Source organism: Aricia agestis, chromosome 3, assembly GCF_905147365.1.
Source record: "Aricia agestis chromosome 3, ilAriAges1.1, whole genome shotgun sequence".
In the NCBI taxonomy this organism is placed as follows: domain Eukaryota; kingdom Metazoa; phylum Arthropoda; class Insecta; order Lepidoptera; family Lycaenidae; genus Aricia; species Aricia agestis.
The window spans coordinates 3,275,582-3,301,689 of NC_056408.1; the positions used below are offsets into that span (position 1 = coordinate 3,275,582).

Consider the following 26,108-nt stretch of genomic DNA (forward strand, 5'->3'; position numbering starts at 1 on the left):
TATTTTTGTTACACACTGTATAGACTAAAGCAAATCCATGTCATTTGCAAAATCCAATCGATATAAATCTTTGGCATAAAGATACTTGAAGCTCCTAAAAAAGGCGTAATAATAATAGTTTTTATTCCGCGATAGTATACGGTCTACGGTTTCCGCGCGATAATTATTATTATGTGCAAAAATTCTTATGAAGCTTCATCAGATGAAAAATGTTATTATAAGATTTCGGTTAATTCAGTTATAAGACCATCAAACCATTCAACATCTTTTAACTATTGAATGAATTAAATTCAAATCAGATTGAAATCGAAAACTTATTTGGCTTGTTAAGTTTAACGGTACGGAATAATTTAACCTGTAAAAATTTATAGCGCTAAACAAAGTTTACTTAAGTTTTATTTATAATTTTTGCATGCCTAAATACTAGGTAGAAAGACTGGGGTCATGATTAGTAATTTAACAACTTTTGTACATCTTTCTGCAAATAAAAAATATTATTATTATTAAAGTCCAGCTTTTCAATAAATTCCTTGCAATTGTCCAACTCCAAGGAGCTCTCTAGAGTCTGTTTCAATGCCCATTATGTATTAGCATCAAGTGTACTTTGAAGTACAGTCACGGACGCTTTCTAAGAGATTACTAAGTTTTCCAACAAAAAATACAGTTACAAAAGATTGCCTTTTGACAATACTAGTTTCTCATACATAGAATTGCCTTTAAATAAAAACATTGTCGGGGTTATTACAGCTCAAATCACGAGACTAGTCACAAATTTCTCATAGTTGTACTAAATCCTATATAATTGTAGGTGTTACTATTGCCGCGGGAAAATGTACAGCGGGGCTAAAATGGTCACATTTAGCAGTTCCTCTAATCAATTCAGCAAATGAATTGTCAAAACTGACAAATGTCAAATTAGTACGAATTGTATAATAATAATAATAATCTTTATTGTACACTACAAACATATACAGTTTTAAAATATACAACAGTAAATTAAAAGTACAATTTTGGCGGCCTTATCGCTGAAAGCGATGTCTTCCAGGCAACCATCAAAACGTTTAAGAGAGTATCACATCAAGAAAAGAACGATAATTAGGGTGGACAAACAAGTAAACATTAGCATAAAACACATTTACATAGATTGTTGATTCATATTGTTGGTCAGATAGAACTCTTTGAGTTGTCGTTTGAAAATGCTCAGAGATGGCGCTTTCCTTACACTATTGGGTAATGAATTCCAAAGTTTAACCTCAACGGACGCAAAAGAATTACCATAGTATTGAGTCTTTTGAATTGGTACATTTAGTTTGCAAGCTAGACGAGCATTCTCATCCTCAGACGAGAATGTAAATATCTCCTTGAGATAGGGTGGAGCCATAGGGTCAAAAAGCACATTGTACAATAGATGCAGCACATGAGTATTCCTACGGAAACGGATCGGGAGCCACTTCAATTTAGTCCTGAACTCCGAGACATGGTCGTATTTGCGTAGTCCAAAAATGAAACGTATGCAAAAGTTTTGAACACGTTCCAGTCTGTTTAGCTGGGCTTCGGTTAAATTTATGTAACTTACGTCAGCATAATCCAAAATTGAGAGCAGTAAAGTCTGAGCAAGCATAACTTTAGTTGGTATAGGCAGTAGATTCTTAAGACGTTTCAGGGACGCAGAAGCCGCAAAAACTTTTTTACAAACCGAATCAATCTGACATGACCAGGACAACGTTGTATCGAAAAGCACACCCAGATTCTTAACTGAATTAGAGTAATTTATCTTTGTGTTATTCATCACGACATTAGGAATATCAGACTGATCAAGTCTGCGCAACATGCCCTGGCTACCAATCAGAATGGCTTGAGTTTTATTAAGATTCAGCTGTAGACCGTGATTCCTTGCCCAATCCCAAACGTGTGACAGGTCTTCATTTAATTGTGCAATCGCAGCTGCCAAATTTTCAATGCTGAAGTGAACATAAATTTCAAAATCATCAGCGTACATGTGATAAAAAGATAATATTTTTTTGCTGATCGTGTTAATGAATAAACAGAAAAGTAGAGGGGACAGCACACCGCCTTGGGGGACGCCAGCAGAAGTGTAAGCCCAGTTAGAAAGTAGTTCGTCAACTTTGATTCTTTGCCGACGTCCTTTAAGGTAACTGGATAACCAATTTATAGCAGACGGGGATAAATTTAGAAACACGGCCAGTAACTGAAGTAAGACATCAAAATCTACACAGTTAAATGCATTTGAAAAATCTATTAAAACTAAAATAGTAACTTTCTTGTTGTCCATCGCCAGTCTTATGTCGTCAGTTATTTTTGTTAGTGCCGTTACCGTGCTATGACTTCTCCTAAACCCAGATTGATACTTATTAAGTAGGTAATTGTCATTAATATATGCATTAAGTTGGCGGTAAACTAATTTTTCAAAAACTTTCGAGAGAAAAGGTAAAATAGATATTGGGCGGTAATCTGAATAATTTCAAGGATTGGGGATTTTTTGGGGATTGGTATTATTAACGCATCCTTCCATTTAGAGGGAAAAACTCCGCTAGATATAGAATAATTGAAGATATGTGTTATAATAGGAAGAATAATTTCAAGGATGAGAAGAATCATATTTCGGCTAACAGAATCATCACCAACAGCATTTGAGGCGATGGACAACACAGAGGTCTTTACATCACGGGTTTTAAATTAATTGAAGACAAACTGTTCGTTTACGAGTGTAGGTGGGTTTATAGATAGGCTCTGTAGAGTTTTAAGCATGTATAATCATGGAGGTATCAGTGCTAGACATGAATAAATGCAAGCAGACTTGCATTTTGCGATTTAAAAAATGAATCATATTATGATTCATAATTTTATGATTCGGGGCTAAACTGGTCGCTTTGGAGAACCAAAGCGACCAGTTTAGCCCCGCTGGTCCCGTGCGATAAACTAATTATGGCGCAGCGGACTCGCAAGCGTCATGACTCATGAGTCATCTAATATGTATGATTCAAGGATTGAAAACAATGTTGAGAATTATAGTTCAACGATCACAGCTTTTGAATTATGAACCCGCAAAACACATTTTACAGGATAATCGCTATTAGCGTAACAATAGCCTATAATACATAGCCTATGTGTTTGCCCGCGCCCGTTAGCTGGGGCAACATGACCTACTTACTACTTATAGTACCTACATACTACTTGTGTAGACATCTGCGTCGTATTTACTCGCCTTATGTGCGTTGTTTGAACTACGAGTCGGAGTCTATACTTATCTTTGTACGTTGAGTTGAAAACTTGAAAATAATATAGAAAACTGAAGTTGGACATTTAAAAATGTGGGTAGTGTGTAATGTAGTGGACACAAAGCTCATAATAATAATTGTTAATTACAAAATATGATTGTAGGTAAAAAACTGTGTTTTTATGTGACATGTAATTACATTCTAAGAAAATCCAGTCTTTAGAGAATTCAATCTAAACATCTAAATTCAGGTACCTGAATTCAGCAACTTAAATGCTGAAGCCTGAATTCAGCATTCAGCAGTCTAATTTCAGAAAGTTTATGATATTCTGTGCCATGGCGGTTTATTTTTGGCATAAACAAGCAGTAATTATTGTTAAAAATGTTCATTGAAAGCATTGTGAAAGCTACGACGACGGCTTTCTGCCGTAGGCCGTAGCGCTGCGTAGCGCGTCGTAGGTCACGTCGTAGCCATCGAGACTTTATAAAATGACACTTCTGTCAAAATTCCATTTGAAATGTCATAACAAAATTAGGACCGCAATGTGGAAGAAAAAACAGAATTTGCAAGCCACGTCCAGAGCGAGCGGGCTAAGATTTAAGCCAAAACAGGACCCTTGGAGAATAAGGGTACTCCGATATTTCTACAATAAAGAACAAAAATTATTCTGCGGCAGAACATGGAAGAGTTGGCTTATGATCATTGGTTACTCGCTCATGTATTTTATTTTCCTAGCCACATATACTATGATATTCCTGTACTGCTCTCTACTGTTGATACAAGACAGCGTCGATATCAGCACTAAATCGAATTTGGTCACGTATTTAGATCGAGGGATCGGTTTATCAGCGATCCCGACTTCCTTTCACAGCGAGCCTCTGATATGGTACGTTCAGAAACCGGAAAGCTACGGGAAATACGTCAACTCTATAGAAAATCTTTTGAGCAAGCGGCGGAAAAGGGACACAGATATGCTTGGACCTTGTGGGGCATACCCGTACGGATACGGAGAGAAACCGTGTGTTATAATCAAAATAAATAAACAGTTGAAATGGTCTGCAAGACCTGTCAATACCTCCAGCACGAACATGCCTTGGGTTGTCAAAAACTGGATGCAGAAAGACAAGGACAAACTCTGGTTGTACTGTACAGGTTTGAATGGTGCAGACAAGGAACATATAGGGATTATCACATACCATCCAGACCCCCCGGGATTTGATGTTAAGCAGTTTCCTATGGATCTGAAAGAGGACTCGCCTCTCATCGCTATACAGATTTCTGACTTCTCCCACGGTCTGTCTCTAACTATACAATGCAGTCTGTGGTATGAAGGTGGAGTTTCTACAACAGAATTCGTTCTCTATGTTAAGTAATACGTCAATCTGTAAATTATGTAATATACGTTGTGATAAAAGTAATCTCATTTAAAATTTACTAAATCTAAAAAGTTAGATTGATTCCAGCTGTACTCGCAACTCTCATCAACAAAATTAAAACTTTTTAGAGGTTATATTTATATTTTGAAAGTTTACAAGTACACAAAATATATCTACAGAATATATCAATGTTAAACGTTATTAGATAGATCTATTAAAAAGGCATGGACCATATTTTTACTGTAGCTACCAATTTGATAATATAGTCCTATAAATATTACTATAGGTAGGTAGGTATTTTATACGTGGGAGAGCCATGCTTCGGCACGAATGGGCCGGCTCGACCGGATAAATACCACGTTCTCACAGAAAACCGGCGTGAAACAGCGCTTGCGCTGTGTTTCGCCGAGTGAGTGAGTTTACCGGAGGCCCAATCCCCTAACCCCTACCCTATTCCCTTCCCTACCCTCAACTATTCCCTTCCCTTCCCTTCCCTACCCTCCCCTATTACCCTATTCCCTCTTAAAAGGCCGGCAACGCACTTGCAGCTCTTCTGATGCTGCGAGTGTCCATGGGCGACGGAAGTTGCTTTCCATCAGGTGACCCGTTTGCTCGTTTGCCCCCTTATTTCATAAAAAAAAGGTATACTATACTTACTTCAAATACAAGCTAATGAAATGAAGCTTAAATATGCCTAATTATTCCCAAGGGTTTCCTACAATCTATGTAATGCAGAACTAATTAAATAAGCTAAAGTTATCTAAGCGAATTCCATTTGACTGTCTGTTTCTATACACAATTACGTCTGTAGCAAAAGCATAGCGTGCCTTGGCCTCCAAAAACCGGCCTCTTATACGGAGCCCGTATAAACATTTTTTGGAGGCCCTTAGGAAATTTATAACTCTAATAACTGAGAAAGTTAAAACTTGTCACAAAAAATCTCATAGGCTGACTGTAAATAATGAGGAGCTGGCGAACAAAACCGCACAAGTCCACCAGAGCGTGAAAGTATATTTTTTTCGAATCGTCTTCTATTGACTCATCTGCATCAATCTCTGTTAATATTTTCAATCAAAACCGGTTAAGAAGGCTTTAAACAGTCCATTTTCAAACAAAACCGAATTTCAGGAGTAGTAGTTGATACAATTTTTTTAGCCACTATGTAAATTTTCGCGGACTAATCGGGTTCTGTTCGCCAGCTCCTCTGTTGATCTCATGATTAACGTGGGTATCATAGGAATTGCTTTTTTTAACTTTGTCATTTTAGAATTAAAAAAAATAGTATTACGAATGTTATTAAGAAATAATTAATTTTTGCATATGCTCTAGGGCCCCGTATAATTGATAGGGCAGATACGGCGGTAGCTACGCCCCTGCTCTAGAGGGGTCTGAAAGTTTGAAAACCTAATTAGAGCCCTACGTGATGTGTAGAATTGAAGAGTTTCGAGACTAAAATTATATTCAATTCAATTTATAAAAATTACGCAATATTGCTTCGAATAAGCCTTATCAATTTTATATTAATAATCAACGAATTTTGGCGCAATGGAGTTGCTGGTGCCATATAATACAGTAACAATATGTTCAGTCTCGGATCTTCAACTTTTTTTAGACGGGGGAAAAACTGAAAAATGCCGGCCCCGCCTTACTACTTATGTTTATTTTCACCTTTACCATCCATATAATTTCAGCTCTCAATATCTAGGATATTTAACAGGATAGGGTTTAAAATAAAAATTAATATATCCAATATGCATAATAAAAATAAAAATCAAATATATTATTTTTGTGAATTGAAATTTCAATTTTACTTTTCGAGCTTTTTGTTCAGCAAATAAATCTATAGCCTTGTCATAATTTAATTAACTTGTGTGCAATACGATTTTCTATCGCTAAGATTGCAAGAACCGATAACCGATCACAAATAATTTTTTAAGCAGTTTTAGTTTAGTTTTGTTTCGCTCGCAGCTTGCGGACGTAGTAAATTCGCAGAGCAATATATTAATAGGAAAAGCATCCTGCAAATCATGCGCATAGATCATCATAGCAAGAGATAAAAACTGTTAGCCTTTTCTATATCACCAAATAAAACCGGATATAGCTTGTTATTTAAAAACATGAAGTTCCTGGTAGAATTCAACGCCAATTAGAACTCGCTCGTATTTTCGAGCCGAATCTGCTGAATCTGAATTTGGCCGCCCCCTGAATCCAGGGCTGAATATGGTACACACTCAATTTACTACAAGTAAGTACATAAAAAAAGAGAGCAACTTGTAAAGACGTATACTTCCATGAGATTCTATACTCGTCTGTTTATATTATTTTATTTCTGCTCTACAATTTGGCTACAATATATTTTATGGTCTTCGTAGATATAATATTATGTCGATATATTGCTCTATCCATTAAATCGCAACTCTTTGAGTCTTATCTCGACTCTGTTTGACTTCTAATAAGTTACGAACTTTAGTAAATCCTAGGCGAATAGGTTCGGTCTAGCCCGTCTTATCTAAGTCTAACTTCTAGATACTTTGTGTACACAATACTATAAGTTTCTGGCAACACATATTGAATCTGGACTTAAGTTCTCGACTATGGTTTATATAGATTATAAACCAACATTGGGAAAATCGCTTTTTGGGTTAATTCATAAAGTTAATATACATAGGTATATTAACTTTATGTGTTAATTACAATCAAATCATTTAGAAGTGAGTAGTGGATAATATTATGTAATTTTATTTCAATTCGTCAATGATAATTGGATATTATAATGAGGTAGGTACAATTCGACCGCTATCCCAATCATATTACTTAGGTACCTACAGTGGTTCCATCCGCGTCAAACAGTATTCTACAATAACTCTGCTATTTCGGGACAAAAAGTGGTTATCTATTATAGTAATACTTTAACTAACTACTAGCTTATACCCTACCATGAAATTTTAATTAGCAGTTCCATGAGATGGTAATATGAATTTATTCTCACAAAATTTTCATTTCTAGAAGGTGTAACAAAAATAAGTGATAATACTTTAGGGATTGTATGTATCCCTAATATACACTGTGAAAGCAGCAGCGCTGAAGGAGCCTTTTTAATTTTTTTGATGGGAAAGCGAGCGTCAGTCATTTGCCCACTACAAAAGTAACTGCTACACCACTAAAAAGACGTTATTCTTTCATCGCTGCCACTTTCACTGTGAACTGTATATATAAGCAGTTAGGCACCCTAAAGTATTATCCCTTGGTTTTGTTACACTCTGTATAATAAGGAATTAACAGACGTTGTTAGTACTGACGATAAGGAAACTACAGGCCACTTATGTTATGATGATAATATTGATGATGATTACAAAACAATCGAGCAGCCCATCACCGAGCTCATCACCATCACCGCAGCGGGGCACCGCGCAATATCCGCCCCACCGCGCGGTAACGGCGGCCTCACGACTCTCCCCATCTAAATGCTATCAATAATATCATCACTTAGCTATAAAAATGATACTTAAGTCCCGTGTGTATTGTTTGCTAAATATAGCTCGGATGAAATGTGCTTCTAGTACAAAAAAATGATTTCTTCAGTTTTAAGTTTCCTTAAGAATAAAAGTAACTTCCTTGGATGCATGAACTTAGCTGTAAAACTGATTTTTTTTTATGAAATAAGGGGGCAATCGAGCAAACGGGTCACCTGATGGAAAGCAACTTCCATCGCCCATGGACACTCGCAGCATCAGAAGAGCTGCAAGTGCGTTGCCGACCTTTTAAGATCGAATAGGGTAATAGGGAAGGGAAGGGAATAGTTGAGGGTAGGGAAGGGAATAGGGTAGAGGTTAGGGGATTGGGCCTCCGGTAAACTCACTCACTCCGCGAAACACAGCGCAAGCGCTGTGTCACGCCGGTTTTGTAAGCTGTATGCAAAGTCATAATTTTGTAGAATCACCGTCGAATATAAAAACACTGTACGGGTCAACGCCTTACAGCGTGTGTTGCCTTATTACCTACTATGCAACGTAGCTAATAATGCAACTCTGCGTCTTTGATTAATTATTACTTTGGAAAAATGTAATAAAGTTCAGTTCACGTCGCGACATCTCACCGAGTGTATGGCTCGATCTCATATCCCATTTTAGTTATAGTAATAGATCTATGCAATACAGGAATATTCTTTCTTGATCTCTTGTTTATCTATCCCAACGCCGAACAAACACAGAAAAAATTACCGAAAATAATAAAACTTTTACATTCCCCACCGAAACGCAGCAACTTTCAAGTTTCGTTTGTGTCTTCTACAATTTTTATAGGTATTCCTTATGCCTGAATAGTGAATAATAATTTAATCTATCGGCTTATGGTATGTAGGTATGTAATGTGTAAAAAATTGCACTTGAAATTATTATGAATCTTTGAGGAGCATTTTGTAACCCTACAGTTATTATTCGTAGCCCTACAGTACAATTGTATTAATATTATATTGTGCCTAGTTTTTTGAATTAGGCAAAACAAATAGGGCTGTCTACAGATAACGACGACTTAAGGATAGAAGGAAGCAAAACAAGAGATTGAACGCAATAATTTATTGATAATCTATAATTATAGAATGTTAAATTCACACTATTGAGAGTTGTTTAAGTGAAGACGTGACACTCCGAACTCCGTCGCACAACATACGAAAGCCGCCAGCCTCTCCTTACATTATTTACAATAGTAATGTCATTATATCGCAGCGTTTCGATTGAATTTTTACGAGTCTTAAAATAATTATGTATTTAAATGCAGTAAAAATATTTAAAATTAAAACTGCTTTTCAATCTCCATTTCATTTTTGACAGCAAGATAAAAAGAAGGCAGAAGGGATTTCTTATTATGGGCGTTCTAAATTTAAAACATATTTGAAATATTCAATCGAAACATTACATTGTTAAAAAAATTTAATTATTTTATCTGATAATTTTATACTACTCATTGGCACTAGCATGTCCTATCACAATAAAATCTTTGTTGTGTAAATAAGAAAGACATAATAGTATTTGTTTATTACTTTTAAAACCTATATAATATATAGATTTATTGCTTAAATCTAATATTGTTTTTTATATAAAATAATATGAAATTTGTAATGATTTGACGCGAGATTCTAAAATATAATACAAGCTGATATACATTTCATTCAATTATTAGTTACTAAGATAGTTAAAACTAATTCGGTAAAAAGTAAGTATTATAAGTAGTAGCTGTATTTTAAATGGAATTAAATTTTTCTCCATTGAAAATATTAAATTGAGTAAAATTTGGCTTAACAAAATTTAACGTTTAAGAGAAAATATAAATATACTCCAATATTTTTCCAATCTTAACAAAACAAGACTTAGATAATTCCAAACACAACGCTTTCATACAATTTATAAAGCAAAACAATTTCAAATAATTTTAACATAAATAAAATAAAAAAAATACAATATTAAACAATTGACATTGCTTTTCAAATTCCTACTACAAACTTACATCCCGTATTCACTAGTCGTTAAATTTGCTATACAATTCCCATTAACTGCAATACTCGTAGTAGACTTATCAAAAATAGAAGGATAAAGATTTATATATATATCACAAAATATATTCACTGTCGTAATAAACGCTTGTTTTCAATACCAATGGTAGGAACTCTGTCGATAAAGGCAAATTATTCGTATTAAAATTCATCACGTTATAATATTTTGTCGTGAGAAGCATGCGTTTAGCGGGACGAGTGTGAAATCTCCTTTATAAGAAAAAAAAAACAACGCAAAAATAGTAAGAGATAAAAAAAGTTTTAGAAACGTGATGATAACTTATTTAATTAATTATAAAAGTACTTTATCTTTTTCATCAATTAAATTATTTACATACTTTTACTTCTCTATTTAATCATGCTTAAAAATATTGTTTAAAATTAAATTAATCCATGTCTGGTATTGAAAACACGAGTCAACAAGTAGGCCTGACGTCGAGTGGACCACTGTAGTAGAGGTATTCCTTTGATTCACACTTAAATGCAAGCTACGACTAACATGCCCCAGCTATGGAATAAAATTGCTAATTTATAGCAAAATTTATTAGAAAAAATCCTAAAATCTAAACTAAAAGATCGGTGGGAATGATCAAAATTAGAATCTTAAATAGGTATAATAAATTCTATTACCTTTTTTGCTTATAAGGTAAGAAACGCGCGACCACATAGTAAATGAGCAAGCTCTTTTAAAATATAGACAGGGAATGTCGTAATTTTAGAACAAAATAAGTTTTGTACTTCGAAGAATTCAAAAGGCACCCGATATCATTCCCACCGACATTTATTAAGAATAAAAATGTAATTGCCAAGAATAAAACTTTACATACATCAGTCCCTGTTACGATTTGGATAAATCTACGAAGATATATTGAGACATGCAACCACTACGTAAACATCAAAGAAGACAGCTACGGTAGTAACAATACATTTGTGCGGGCGGCGCAATATGTGCGTTCGAGTCCTTAACGATAAGGTTCGATTTGTGGCAGCAAGCGTTAGCTAAGAACCATACACACCACACACCACGCCGCGCGGACAAATGAGTCGAGCTTATCGATAAAATATGGTAAACGTGAACGAGATAGACTTTGAAATCGAGAAACAAAAGTAGATTTCGTAAATATCTGAATTAGTGAAATTTTATTGCAGAAATCTCTAAACGTCTAAATATAATCTATAACTAACTGATACGACTTAAATATAAATAAGCCCACACATATAAATATCTTATAATGGACGAACACATCATTCGAATGAATGCAGTCTAAGTAATGTACTCGTATTGATCGTTAAGAGCACTTCCACGACACAAAATCACACCCATTTGGTATATGGCGTGCCGACAAATTATTTGAAGTTAGGTGCAAATGCAATGAGTTGCAAGTTTGAGCACTAACTTCACATTTATGGCAACTTCAAACAATTACACACCGAAGTCTTTTTCTTATTATTGACTAACTTTACACCGTCCAACTTAAGCACATATTTCAAGGCACCGTTCGGACAGCAGTTCCACAGCCACAGCTTTCGTTTGTTTCATTTATATTTTAAAAGTTGCGTTGTCGCTGCGTTTTCACTGCGGTGTGAAAGGTGCCTTACAACTAAGGCATAAAATGCTATTTACATCCAAGAGAACTATTCTATGACGAATACGGTAACGTTAACTGAGATCACAAATCTGCTTTCAGTAATCACATAGGCTTCTCTTGCTAGTCACTCGTTATCACTTCGAGTTCGAGTTAGGCCACTTAACAGGTACAGTTCTCACTCGTGTTTCACGCGCGGATTCGAATCGAGTTACGACGTTCAAATGTTGAGGTGCACTAGAACCATTAAGCCTATAACGACGAGCGAGTTGGCAGCCGCAAAGCCCTTGTTCCAGGCGCAGTCTAAGTCTCTGAGTAACACCTGGAAAAAAAGTAAAAATAAATATTATGATCCCACTACAAACAGTGGACCATTTTGTATCAACTATCACCTAAAAATATTTACTCCCGATTAATGTCTATATTAACCTTTTCGCCACATTGTTTCATTTATCAGGTCTAGTGAAATATTATTTTATCTCTCTCGTTGTTTATTTATATCAGCCTTTCCCAAAGTAGGCGATAACGCCCCCTTGTGGGTGCTGAAGGCTTTAGGCGGTGTGGGACCAAGAAAAAAATGGGGGCGTTGTGTAGAGGCTTTTGGGGATGATTTGTAACTTCATTTCATCTGAATGCGTTTAAATTTAAATAATGGGGGCGCTGCAACATAATTTGTTCACAAAGTGGGCAGTAGTCAATATAAGTATGGGAACCCCTGATATAAATGAAAAAGCTAGCATAACACAGCTGGACTGGTCCACATTAACAGGGTCTTACTGCTTAGGCTCTTAGATTATTTTAGAAGCACTCACGTCGTTGAATGTCCTGTTGTAGTGGGAGGGGCAGGTGGCGATGCGCACGTCATCCCGCGTCGCGACGCACGCGGTCGGGCTCGAACACAGGTACTGCCGCCGCTTGCGGTCCCACGCTTGGATCCACCTGTGAATTACCAATAATAACTAGTTAAGTTTAGAATTGTGTAAACATTATATAAACTTTAGTATGAAGTTATTTATTGTTTGACTACACTTTTCTAGGTCTGTGCGATTTTAATTTAGTTCAGAAGTTGCTAAGATCTAAATATCGGATTTCTAGCAATATTCTATACACCTATGATATGAAATTATTTAAGAATAAATGACGTCATAAAAACAAAAGCCTTCAACTCACCCAACTTGACAGTCACACACGAGTGGGTTGCCCGCAACCAGCACATCCTGGAGGAACAGGGAGTTGGGGACCCCGGGCCATGGGCTCCTCCCGGGGTTGGGTATCCGCAGGAAGTAGTTGCCCCGGAAGTCCAGGGTTAGGTTCTTGACCCGCCCTGATCTCCAGAACACCTCGTTCTCGATCTCTTCGATGGTTGTGTTGTAGATGGTGAGACGGAGGGTGCGGGAGTTGATACCCTATATAAAAATATAGATGAATATGTATGTAAGACATTATGTTACCTACCTAATTCAATAATCCATACTAACATTATAAATGCGAAAGTATGTCTGTCTGCTACCTCTTCACGCTCAATCCGCTAAACCGATTGTTCTGAAATTTGGTGTAGAGATACTTCAGTCCCGGGACATATGATACTTTCAGTCCCGGGACATATGATACTTTCAGTCCCGGGAAAATGTACGATTTCCGAGTGATAAACGAATTTTTGCACAACGTAATTGCGGGTGTCATCTATATCAAAGATCTCTATATCTTTCATCTTCATCGGTTCGACTGTGAAAGCATGAGACAGATAGATCCCCTGTGCATCTGTCAGATACAATTTAACATAATATCTTAGATATAATATATAAAACTCAAAGGTGACTGACTGACATGGTGATCTATCAACGCACAGATCAAACCACTGGACCGATCGGGCTGAAATTTGGCATGCAGGTAGATATTATGTCGTAGGCTTCCGCTAAGAAAGGATTTTGATCAATTCTACCTCAAAGCGGTTAAAATAGTGGATTAAAGTTTGTATATAATAATACTTCTTAACGCGAGCGAAGCCGCGGGCAAAAGCTCGTTTATAATATGAATATGGAAGCATATAAGAAAGAGAATATTATAATCGCTACGCAGATACCAGACTTTGTAAATTATGTACCCATTGCCCGGGATTTTATAACGAATTAAACCGACACCAACCGACACTGATAATTTAAATCGATTGAGTAGGTTAGGTTTCACAGTGTAACAAATACACATACACAGACTATCATAATTATTACAACCCATCCCACATTGTAATCCAGCAAAATGTTACAACTTACCCGGAAAAACCTGTCCGACAGGAACTTAAACGGTCTCCCAGTGATCGTTATATTACTGACTTTAGACGGCATGTCCCCCGTCATTTCGTTGCCCAGATCGATCTGTGAGTTCTGCACGTCAATGTACAGGTTCTCTAAGCCCTCGTTGTTCGCTAAAATCCGCGGGAAGTTGAAGTCTCGTACGTTGCCCGATACGGATATCTTGAGTGTTCGTAATCCGAATAGTTTGCTGAATGCGCCATGCTGGAAAGAGATAGATATAATATTTAAATTTAATCTATATATTGTAATTGATTGAATTTACCGTTAATTTATCTCGATTCTCGTCATAAAATTTTTGCCGCTTCACTTAAAAAAATTGGTGAAATGTCATCAGCAAAAAGTAGTATCTCATGCTTATCCTTAACTAGATATGGTAAGTCATTAATTTGCACAAGAAAAAGAAAAGGGAATAAAATATAACCTTGTGGCACACCTAGTTTAATTTTGGTCTAATTACATCTTTTGGAGTTAACTTCTACCTTCTGCGTTATCTTCGTAAGGTTAATATAATATTCAGAAGCTTAAGTGAGGTCCCCCTAATACTATAAGGGTATAATTTTCTAACTAGTACATCATGGTATTACACAGTCAAATGCTTTGCACTACAAGACCTGGGCCCAGCAACGATGGAGCTGCAGCCTTACCCCCAAAATGATACTATTTTGATTCACGAGTCTGATTAGTTCCAAATTGAGCCACAGCACGATCGTGCGCTAGTATAGCTATCAGCAGTGGGGAAAGCCGTTGAGATCGATCTGATCTGATTCAGTCGGAACTCGGAAGTAAGGCAGCTGATTTTCTTACCTCAAGGATGTTGAGCCGCAGCCGCGTGACGTCGAGGTACTCGAGGCGCGGCGACACGCCGTATAGGGAGGTGTTCATGAGAGCTGTGATGGGATTCCCCGAGAGGGACAGCCAGCGGAGCTCGCTCAGGGAGTGGGTTGCCTGAAAATGTTGAGTTTGTTCAATTCTCAAGACGTATAGGCCGGGCTACAACACTGCAAAGGGGCGTCGCAACGTAAAAATCTACGACGCTGCAGAAAGCGTTGTAGAAATTTCAGATGCGACAGCGCATCGCTGATCGTAAAGAGTGCAAACAATCCGATGATGCTGTTTTTGCGACACGACGCCGCAACGCAGTTGTGGCCTGGCCCAATCTCTGACATAATGGTTACACGTTCTTTCAATGTTTCTGGGTCATGATCGCAATCTACCAATAACTCTATACCAAAGAGATTAACAGCCCGAACACCTTCCTATTTTATTTATGCCATGCGATCTTAAAGCTTTTCGCGGCCTTTGTTATACCTAATTAATTCACATAACTACTTACCACAGGGACGCTAGTCAAATCGTTGTAGGAAAGATCCAACTTTCTAAGGCGCGTCAGGTTGGCGGTGACCTCCGTGGCCAGCGAGTGCAGGTTGTTGTACGATAGATCCAGACTCTTCAGTTTCGGCAGAGGGAGTACGGGCACCTGGAAATTATATTTTGGATTCAGTGCTACTCCTCAGTGAGTATGATACAAGATATACCTCGTAGGAGCAAATTCGACAAGCCGTTTAAGCTCTGCAGAGCATGCCATAATATACGAAGGGCATCAATAATTATGAGTGTGAGAAGTTCCACGAAGTTTCTCCCCACACTTTGGTATACAGTTGGTAAAATATATAATACTAGCTCTCCCGGCAAACGTTGTTTTGCCGTATAAAGTATTTCGATTTTCGCCCACATTATTTTATTGAAGTGTCTAAATAAGTATGTCACCATGGCAAAGTCCATCGCTATCCCGTCACACAAACCATGGTCGCCGTCAGGGCGTTTTCACATTATCCGATCCGATATCGGGGTAAGTAAAATGTATGAAATATGTCTATCATATTGTCCGGCCCGATATCGGATATCGGTTCATACTTACCCCGGTATCGGATCGGATAGTGTGAAAACACTCTCAGTCTCGAGTTGTAATAATTTTAATATTATTTATTTAACAAATGCACATAACAATATAAAAAGTAGATGTTGTCCGATTCTCAACCCCAGCCGATATAGTACTCGCTAAGATTCACGAAAATCGTTCGTGCTGTTTCAGAGGAGCTCAACCACGCTCCCCATGACACGAGAATTTTATATATTAGATTATAATTAGGGTCAACTCAGACCGCAACGCGACATGTAGATGCATTTCTGAATTTCTATTGAATTTATAGACTTCAATTGCGTGAAAAAAGCAAATCTGTCAAGTCAATACAAAAGAAATGCATCTACGCGTCACGTAGCGGTCTGAATTGACCCATAGTGTAATTTTTTCAATCCTTCTTAACCACGGCTGGTATAAATAGTCAGTACTCAAGATAGATCTTGGTCTCAAGACACGGTTCAGGCTCTGTGATTGGTTGGCTGTCAAAATTTGGACCAATCACAGAGCCAACCAATCACAATCGCGTCTTGAGACCGGGTCGCATCTTAAGTACTGTCTATTTATACCAGCCTACATATCGCTTCACATCATTCCTCTTCTTTATTTCATCATCATTAAGAAAAAAACTACTCACAGCAGTAAGACTGGTGTTCTGTAGACCCAGGTGCGACAGTCTCCGCTCCAGTCCCTTGAAGATGTTTCGGTCGTTGCTGAAGGGGAGGTTTCGGCTGAGGTCGAGCCAGCGCAGGCGGGGTAAAGCGGTAAATGCCCCCACCTCCACGCGGACCAGGTGGTTGTCCGAGAGATCTAGCCAGGCGAGCGACTGTGGATGGTTAGGTATGATTAATTCTTCTCTTATAATTCTCTTCTTTATTATGAGAAACTCGATGATGCCCGCAACTTCGTAGAGCCAAAATTTGTTTATCGCATGCGAACTGTACATTTTTCCAGGACCAAAAGTAGCCTATGTCCTTCCCCGGGACTCAAAGTATCTTCATACCAAATTTCAGCAAAATCAGTTCAGAGGTTTGTAGCGTGAGGAGGTAATAGACGTCTGTCTAGACAGGCAGACAGACAGACAGACATTTTTTTGCATTTATAATGGAGAGTCGAAGCGCATCGAAGCGTCAAAGTAATGTGTGCGTTACGTTCTGGAGTTAAGGTTGAATTTGTTCTGTTCAGCTTTGGTAAGTCGCTTCTATGCGCTTCGACTGCGCTTGTATAAATTGACCATTAGCTTTGTCCACACTGTGCCTTTTTTTGTTCGTCAAGGGCATGCGTTATAGCGCAGTCAACAGCGAACGTGAGGCATGCCCGCGACGCATGCCCTCTGACCGTATCCAAAACTCAAAACAATATTGGCGTTGCGTTCCTTGACGCATTCAATTATTGAATGCGCCAATATGAAAGTTGATGACGAAAATTGAAGATGAAAGTGCACAGTGTGGACATGGCTATTAGGTTCTGAATCTGAGTCAAACAAAATTGCGAATAGCTCGCAATTTCTGTTTAAAATACAATTGTAACTCAGCCAATACCTTATACAATATATTCTGCGGGTACTGCTTCTTGTGATGGAACACTCTGGTATGGTCTCTGCGCGCGGTGTGGTACATGTAGTCGTCGCTGTAGTCCGCCTCCTCTCCCCAGTACTCTCCGTCAGGCTACACACACACTTAGCTTACTAGCTACTACGAGTGCTGGTTACATAGATACGGGTTACTTTCAACGGTAGAGAGATTATGAATCTAAAGGACATTGGTCAGTAAGTGCACAATAGACAGAACGAACTAGTAGACCGACTGAGGGTCAATTAGACCGTAACGCGACGCGTAGATGCATTTCTTACTGAATTGGCAGACTTCAATTGTGAGAGACGTCTTGCAAATCTGTCAAATCCATACAAATTTATAAATTTATAAATGTGCGTCACGTTGTGGTCTGAATAATTGACCCTTATAGTAGGGGAGGGGAAGGTGCTATTTGTGTAGTCACTCGAGCGTCATGGAGACCTATTAGGTATTTTACATAAGGTAAAACTGATAAAAAAATAATTAGAGCGTTTTTTATTTTAGCGGTGGGATCAGAAACTGTAGCCATTTTTAAGTTTTGAAAAAGAAAATATATTCAGAAAATTGCTTATTTAGGTAAATAATTATAAAGTATATATCTTAGACAACAAGGACTAAATAATTTAGTTTGGTGCAAAATAAAATATCTGCGAAGCTTAGTTTGGAAAATTTTAAGGTTTATTTTTTATATTTTAAAATGTCCCTACAGGCTTACCTAACCTTTGAATCGTCAGTGCTTTTTATGGAAGCTTCTTTGGGGTATACTCACGTGGTGGGTTAATTTTTGTTTTATCCACCACGTGAGAAATCTGATTTCTATACCATGATAGCTAAACACATGTCGGAAGCCTATAAGCTTAATATGACACACTCAAGTTTGTCCTGAAATCCCCTTTTCCCCTCCCCAACTATTAGAAGTGTTTTCGAAATTTATACGTTTGACATATAGACTGGCGCGCACCGTGACTGCGTTGCTCAGCTGTTGCTTACAAGTTACAACTGACAGCACTGGTACTTGTGCCGATTTGTTAGTTTTTTTGGAGTTGACCTACTGGTTCGTTCTGTCTTTTGTGGTAAGTGCAGGTTGTTGTCCAAGTTAGTATGTATTTTTGATAGTATGTGTAGTAGGATTGTGTACCATGTTTTTGTCTAGGGACTTTGTTTTATATTAGAAATACAGTGCATATTATTTACAAAGACAAGAAGAAGTTTACCTAAGTTGGATTATCTCAATTTAACAGTCAATTCTACTTTGAAAACTGTGAATATTGGTAACACCCATCAAGAAATATTAGGTTAGCATCAAGTGCTCACACACACAAACACACGACACAAATCAAACACTCACACAGACACACAACTATTCACAAGTTACTCACTCTAAAGGTCTGAACTAGATCAGCTATGGATATAGCCGGTATGGAGTTTCCACTCAAATCCAACTCGACCAAGTTGATCGCTGCAGCGGGCGACAGGGCATTCGTTGGTATTCTAGATAGCTCGTTGTCTGACAGATCAAGCCTGAAAATGAAATTACTACTTTAAGGGCCTGTTTCACCACTTTCTGATAAAGTGCCTAATAGGCTATTCACAACTTTTTCGACAGATTCTCCATACTTGATCTGTCAAGTTAAGTAATTGGTGGATAGCCTTATCAGGAAGTGGTGAAATAGGCCCTAAGCAAAGTTTAAGTTTGTCGGTGTATTTATTTAGTTGAAGGTTTATGTAGCTGATTTATGATGATCCGTTTAGCGTATTTCTAAGTGAAAGTTAATTTGTCACGTGATATCATCATCATGTCATCTTACCTTTCCAAAGCCGGCGAGGGTATGAGGTTGCTGGCCAGGTTCTTGATATAGTTGTGTGATAAATCCACGAAGGTCAGACCGTGCATGTCGTGGAACACCTCAACTGGGAGGTCGATCAGGTTGTTGTGCGATAGGTTGATTATCTGAAAATATTGAGAAATTCTGTTGAGATACAAACGAAATATAACTAATAATCCTAATATATTCGGAGTGTAGTAGTATGATGATTGATGTGGGTAGAAAAAAAAGTTTTTATTTATATTTCTAACCGACTGAGAGGCCGGTTATTGCAGTTTTTTTTTAAGTTACCACACCAAATTATGCTGGCTTTTCACGGCGCATAATATCACGAGCCGCTCGAGCCGCGCCTTTGAAGTTACCGACTTTAATCGGATCGGACGCGTCTGCTCGAGCCAACCCCGCACCACCTTGAGTCACAGGTCACATGGCACGTGGCTCGAGCTGGCGCGGCGCGGCTCGAGATATAACGATGAGAAGCCAGCATTAACCAATTAACATTGTATACACGTATCAATTATTACTCCTTCATTTTCGTCGAGCGATCTCAAAGTTGTACGTTGTCAAATATATCGACATCAAAATTTCCTCACCTGCAAATTCCTGACTTTCTTGAAGCAGTCGTACTCCATGTGGTATATCATGTTGTGTGACAGGTCCAGTAGCTGCAGCATCAGCATGGAGCCGAACACCTCGCGCGTGATGTTGCGCAGCTGATTGTGGGAGAGATACAGCTCGGAGAGGGTCAGGTCCGCGTGCCTGGGAATTAGGAGCATAGTAGGCTAATATTATAACAGTGCTCCTCCGTGGTCCAATGGTTTAGAGCGTGGCTCTTGACTCGGAGGCCGTGGGTTCGATTCCCGCGTTGGAAACATGTTTAGGACAATACAGGCTGATGACCTGATTGTCTGACAAGTAAGATGATCTGTACGTCGGATGGCTACGGGCATGCAAAATGTCAGTCCTGCGCCTGTTCTCTTGTCAGTCGTGTCGGTCGTCCATCCCACTGGGTTATGAGAAGTAAAGGAATAGAGAGTGCTCTTGTGTACTGTGCCACACCTGGACGTAATAAAATTACTCCTGCGTACCTGGCATGGTTTCAATGAAACCGGCCACTGTTACCGACCGAAACCGGTGTTTCGGTCGGTAACATTGGTGTGGGAGTTATTATTATAAAAGTTCCTACACGTTTGTATGTGTGTGTGTGTGTGTGTTTGTGAATGTGTATGTTTATAACTTCACACGAAAATCGTTTAAAAATGACAATAAAATGTAGTATGGTAATACTTAGTTAAGGTTTTGGATTTAGATAAGAGGTCACTCTTTATTGCGAAAAAGTACAAAGTTTATTTGACTTTTTAAGTTTCTCTCTCCGGATGAACATTTAGAATGAGACAATTGACAAAGCAAAAAATTTTCTACACATCATACAATGTCTAGTAATACGGAGAGTACTAAATAAACGCATCAATATATACCTGAAGTAATATGGAGCAATATAGGTGATGTTGTTACGAGAGAAGTCCAATACTCGGATGTTGATTGACACTGTCCCAAGACCTGAAAATATTCCAGTAAATAATATGTAAACTGTTATAACTTAACATATTTCTGCTAAAGATCATAATAAGGATAATTTAACATAAAACAATATCTAATAATTAATATTAACTCAAAAGTTTAAAGTTATTATCTAATGCAAAACACATTAGGTAATATTAGTAACAAGTGCAAAAAAATTGAAATACCTCTTTCTATTCTCCATGGGCTGGCATCTTCGGATTCTATTTCTGTGTCAGTATAAACTACAACCGAAAAACAAACCAAAATACACAACTATTCAACATAAAAAAACAAGATTGCAACAAGCGAGTAAACTGTCGTAAGTGTGACCTACAAGGATGTCTCTTTCTTGGATGACATTAGTCATGGGGACATGGATGCAAAACAGTTGTCACTCAAAATGACATCAGCGATAATAATTATTCACAATTCGGCCACAATAATACCATTAGGTACTTAAGATTTTCATTACTTAGTAGTGAACTATAATATTAAAATTATGGCCGGTTAGTACTCCGAAAACGTACGTAAAAATAAAAATATACGCGCGTAAGTTCGTTTGGATAGAAGCCAGGCATAAACATGCCTGGCTTCTATCCAATACGTACGTATACATATAACGTAGCATATTATACAGGTGTATAATAATAAGTAAACGGCCGTAACGTCAATGCATCATTAGATGACATTGACAGACGTGAACGTCGAGTAGGTAGCTATCTCACAAGTTATACAATATGGCAACGTCAGTTCTGACAGATAACAGCCTTGTAAGTCTGTTAGCTAGACGTAAATTACTTTAACTTCACTTACGTCAGTTTACGTGTGAAATAATACAAAATATCACCTTCATCCGGTTCCATTTTAGTATCAGTATCCAAAGAAGAAATGTTAGTTTCCAAAGCTGAAATATTGACCTCCGGCTCGGAAATCAATCCTTAAGCAAGAAAATGCAAAGAAAAAACATGCCGTTAGATACGAGTCATGCAAAAAACATTATAAGGCTAATCAGGGTATGTACGAATGCAGGGTAAGGCCAGATAATTTAAGTTAAGGTTAAATAGTATTTGTTTCAAGAAACAAAATAATCTTTAACGTTTACCGGCCACCGTGGTACAAGGTAAATAAAAAACTCGCTAATTAAGCGTTTACTTGAATTATCTGAACTTATCCTAGGTTTTCCAATTTAGGTACCCTGATTACTCCTGAATCTTACAAAAAAGTGAAACACTACTAAATAGTTTTGTTAACCAAAATAACAATTAAAAACATGCAAATAAACTACCCTATTAATTAAAAAATCATGCTGTAATTATGTGCTTTGACCAAATCGATTTGATGTACGTAGTATAATACTATGCGAACGAAATATCTGTAAATTCAGCTAGTATGCAAAAACACAGCCACGCCACGCTTAATTTCTTGTTCGATCCAGTCTATTTCTATCAATTGAATATTAGTGTTATAGTATTCGTCAAACAAAATAATGGACTGACATTTGGAGTTTGTAACCAACCAAAACTGTAATTGTGTGTAATTTGATGAGAATACTATTTTGTAGATTGATTGGAAACTCGATCAAACTAGAAACAAAGCCGCATTAATTGTTGAATTAAAATAACAGAATCTGGGTACATACAGATATTTTCTCCATGACTGTTATTAAAATACAAAAATTATAAGCAATGTGTGCAAAAAGACATATTTACAATACTCACTTTGCGTCTTAGGAGCATAGAAGTTGGATGTGAAGAACATGGGTGCGTTGGAGTCTGTCAGCGATACGATTCTGTTGTACGACGCATTCACTTTTAGGGCTGTAGCCGAACCCACTTGATCGAAGATAGAGAACTTGAATGTGCCGAGACGATTGAAAGAGATATCCAACCTGGAAAATTGTATGATCATTGATTAGTTTCGTTCTTTCATAAATAACACCATACATTAAAAGTTTGTCCTCACTTGGTGTACTTTAGGACCGTATTAACAGCTCAGTAACCGAATACGTAGAGATTCAGTCTGACTTATCGTTACTAGATTTTTCGTTCATATTCGAAAATGTATCGCACTATATCGTCCGTCAACAAAATATTAATTTACGCCGAGTTCCTGTATTATGAATTATGATCGAAGACTATGCCACCCTTATTAGCAAAGTGACTTTGTAATCTTTAACATGGTTAAGGTATTAACATTTATTGAGAAAACATAAATAATTTTAGTGTCAGTTTTATATTAATATCTAAAATTATTTTGCGTATTAATTGTAATAAGTACTTACTCTTTTAGGGCTGGCAAATTCTGGAACGCTTCTTCACTGATATCGAATATTGAGTTGCCGCTTAGATTTATAACTTTAAGGTTGTCCATGCTGGTGAAAGATCGTCGGAATAGGGACTCTATCAGGTTGTCTTCCAAATGTATCTCCTGTAGTTCCTTCAAGTTGACGAAAGTGTGTTGCTCAATGACCCTGATTTTGTTGAGTGATAGATAAACTCCTTCCAGTTGTCTGTGTATATCTCCCTGTAATATGAGATATTTTTATTAATTAACACTCTAAATGTACCATGGAGTGACAGAAAATTCTTAAAAAAAAACGATAACGATAATAATAGGAATATAATATACTTAGTCAAAACGTGATAATATTGCGCAATAAAATTGCTTGTCTAGGGGCCCGCTAATACAAAGTAGTTGACAATGGAATGGAAAAAAGGCAGATTAAGCGAGTAGTGGGTAGGTCGTAAATATCCGAACTTGGCGAAATGGGCACGAAAATATTTGTCGGATTATTCCGACCTTGGCGGTTAAAGGGTTAAATATCGAGTCTAAAGTCGATGTCAAATAGATTTTGTATTTGATATACGATTTTATGTTCGATTTCCAAACATTTCTTAGTCGTTACTTGTTATTCAAAGTTTAGTTTTTTTCGGCTTTCACACAATTTCTAGCCTAATATTGCAGTTAAATTTTTACTTGTAATGACTTTCATACCTGTAATGTGCCTTTAGAGAAGTGATCTATGAGATTATCTTGCAGATTCAAAGTCTTCAGTTTGTAGAGAAAATGGAATGATGTGTCTGGAACGTTCTGCAGCCTATTGTTGCTCACGTCCAAGTATTGCAGCTCAATTAGCGCTTTCAACGGTTCGAATGGTAAGACCTTTACTGAATCGTGTAATCCGTTCGCCATTTTAAGCGTTGTTAGGCTATGCAACTGTAAGCATAGAGGTAGGTAATAAGCAAAAAAACATCATCATCACAATTCGAAATATTTTTGCAACAAAATTGGGCAATAGATTTCGACATAAATAAAAATTTTAAAAGAACGCATACTAACATGGATTCAGTCATTAGTTTTTCCAATTATTATTTTTCTTCATTAAGAAACACTAAAATTTCGACCATAAAGTAAGATCTCAGCAGTTCTAGAGTAAGTAAATAATATCATGATTCTATTCTTACAATAAAATAAATAAAGTTAGTTACTTTACCTCAGCAAACGCAAACGGATCGATATATTCGATGTGGTTCTCAGATAAATCCAAAGTCTTGATCGTTCGAACATGTTGGAAAGCGCTGGATTCGATACGATTTATCGTGCTACCGATTATTTTCAAGTCCTCCAAATCTACACCGAATTCCAGAAAGTCTTCTGAGGTTATACTACGTCTTATCAACTTGCTGACGGCTAGATATCGGAGTGAACGCATTCTAAAAATAAATAGTTTTGTTAGGGTTAAATTACAAACACACATGAAACTCATTTTCAAACCATCTGTGTATATGAAGATGAGTATGAAAATGTGTGCTCCAATGAGATGCACGAGTTTTCACAACCTAAAATCTTTTTTTTACATAAAAAAACGTCCAATTGTTAATTTAGACATGCTCAAAATTTGTATTTTTATTCATCTACTGTTTATATGCAACGACACACAGTAAATGCTATTCAAACCATGCGACAAAACGATTCAGACACGATTTATTTTGGCTCAGTTATCCTTGTAATGGAAAAAGCAACACAGGTAAGTAAAACAACAAGTTGAAAAGTATTTGATAATCAGGTTTTTACAGTAAGTAGTGTATTTAGTGTAAATAAAGCACAGTACATCGGGAATTCCAACGAAAAATGTGGTATTTACAAACGAAAAAGGCTGTACCTGCAGATGTCATAGTATACAATCATTGCGTATTTTTACAAGTTTTAATTTGAATTATTGTAAAAACCTGTAATGTATAGGTAACGACAACAAAAGTATGAAGAAAAAAAACCACAGATCATGTCGAGTCACACACACAGACTTACTTTTCACCTCTACTGCAGTGTGTGTCGTTCTCGTCTCTGCAATAGAAATGTAATAGCAAAGACACGTGCGAAGCTAAAAGTAAAATAAAAAAAGGGATTTTAAACTATATACTAAAAGGTTTAAAAACTAAAACTAGACTCCTAAAAATTTATAAAAATGCAAAAGGTTAAAATCTAGAAGGAGCTTAAACCTAGAAATATTTAGAAAAATTATAAACTAAGGGGTCAGCTGGGGCAAGCTAAAGATAGGGACCAATAATTTCGTATAATTTTTCGAAGTTAAGACGCATCTGGCAACTATTCTATGTCTAATAAAATAGGGGTTTAACTATGTTCATAATTCATGCCATAGCCAGGAAGGCATTTAAAATAACAGCTATAAAAGTAATCTTTAACTAAAAATAATATTAAAAAAGCCTCAAATTTTTATGAAACATCGACGACTTACCCTGGAGAGACACAGTAATAAAGAAATCCTTGCACACCAGTACACAATATATTGTAAGCATTCTATATTATTTACAATAATTATCTCTATCAAAGTAAGTATTTAAATCACAAAACTCAAGATCATCGATCGCATTTTAACCACTACCTAAACACAAATTTAATTTAATTTATGTTTTTATGTTATTTGTTATATTTAACTCAGGCCACTTGCGCCAAACTGTATTATTGATAACACATTTACAAATATCATGTCTTCTCTTTCTTATTAATAACAAAGAACAGAGAGAGAGAGAAATATAACAAAACATTAAGTCCGCAAGGAACTTTTAGCCAGGCTGGCGCAAGTGATCTTATATTATTTACATATTTACAAATTCTTTATGAAAAGATTTTAGGTTGTGTCCACTA

The 26,108-nt window shown here is 37.0% G+C and overlaps 2 protein-coding genes across 8 annotated transcripts in view; one reads left to right on the forward strand and one right to left on the reverse strand.

The window, feature by feature from the left end:
- The first annotated feature begins 3,771 nt into the window (after window positions 1–3,771).
- On the forward strand, window positions 3,772–4,634 carry LOC121725308 (sodium/potassium-transporting ATPase subunit beta-1-like). The gene has a single exon (XM_042112198.1). The coding sequence runs from the start codon at window positions 3,782–3,784 to the stop codon at window positions 4,610–4,612; it is 831 nt and encodes a 276-aa protein (XP_041968132.1). The 5' UTR covers window positions 3,772–3,781; the 3' UTR covers window positions 4,613–4,634.
- A 5,819-nt stretch (window positions 4,635–10,453) lies between these two features.
- Window positions 10,454–26,108, reverse strand: part of LOC121740256 (chaoptin) — a 66,131-nt gene continuing 50,476 nt past the window's right edge. The window contains exons 11-29 of one of the 7 annotated variants that reach the window (XM_042132899.1): window positions 25,251–25,286; window positions 24,436–24,655; window positions 23,937–24,158; window positions 23,224–23,465; window positions 22,661–22,830; window positions 21,790–21,879; window positions 21,128–21,184; window positions 20,858–20,939; window positions 19,973–20,138; window positions 19,362–19,504; window positions 18,933–19,074; window positions 17,521–17,646; window positions 16,617–16,805; window positions 15,395–15,538; window positions 14,866–15,006; window positions 14,020–14,262; window positions 12,920–13,155; window positions 12,562–12,688; window positions 10,454–12,071 (exon numbers count right to left, since the gene is read on the reverse strand). In XM_042132899.1, coding sequence (XP_041988833.1) covers window positions 11,970–12,071; window positions 12,562–12,688; window positions 12,920–13,155; window positions 14,020–14,262; window positions 14,866–15,006; window positions 15,395–15,538; window positions 16,617–16,805; window positions 17,521–17,646; window positions 18,933–19,074; window positions 19,362–19,504; window positions 19,973–20,138; window positions 20,858–20,939; window positions 21,128–21,184; window positions 21,790–21,879; window positions 22,661–22,830; window positions 23,224–23,465; window positions 23,937–24,158; window positions 24,436–24,655; window positions 25,251–25,286 — 2,878 coding nt within the window. In that variant the 3' untranslated portion in view covers window positions 10,454–11,969. The remainder of the gene's footprint in view (window positions 12,072–12,561; window positions 12,689–12,919; window positions 13,156–14,019; window positions 14,263–14,865; window positions 15,007–15,394; window positions 15,539–16,616; window positions 16,806–17,520; window positions 17,647–18,932; window positions 19,075–19,361; window positions 19,505–19,972; window positions 20,139–20,857; window positions 20,940–21,127; window positions 21,185–21,789; window positions 21,880–22,660; window positions 22,831–23,223; window positions 23,466–23,936; window positions 24,159–24,435; window positions 24,656–25,250; window positions 25,287–26,108) is intronic. The other 6 variants (XM_042132900.1, XM_042132901.1, XM_042132903.1 and 3 more) reach the window with 6 other exon arrangements.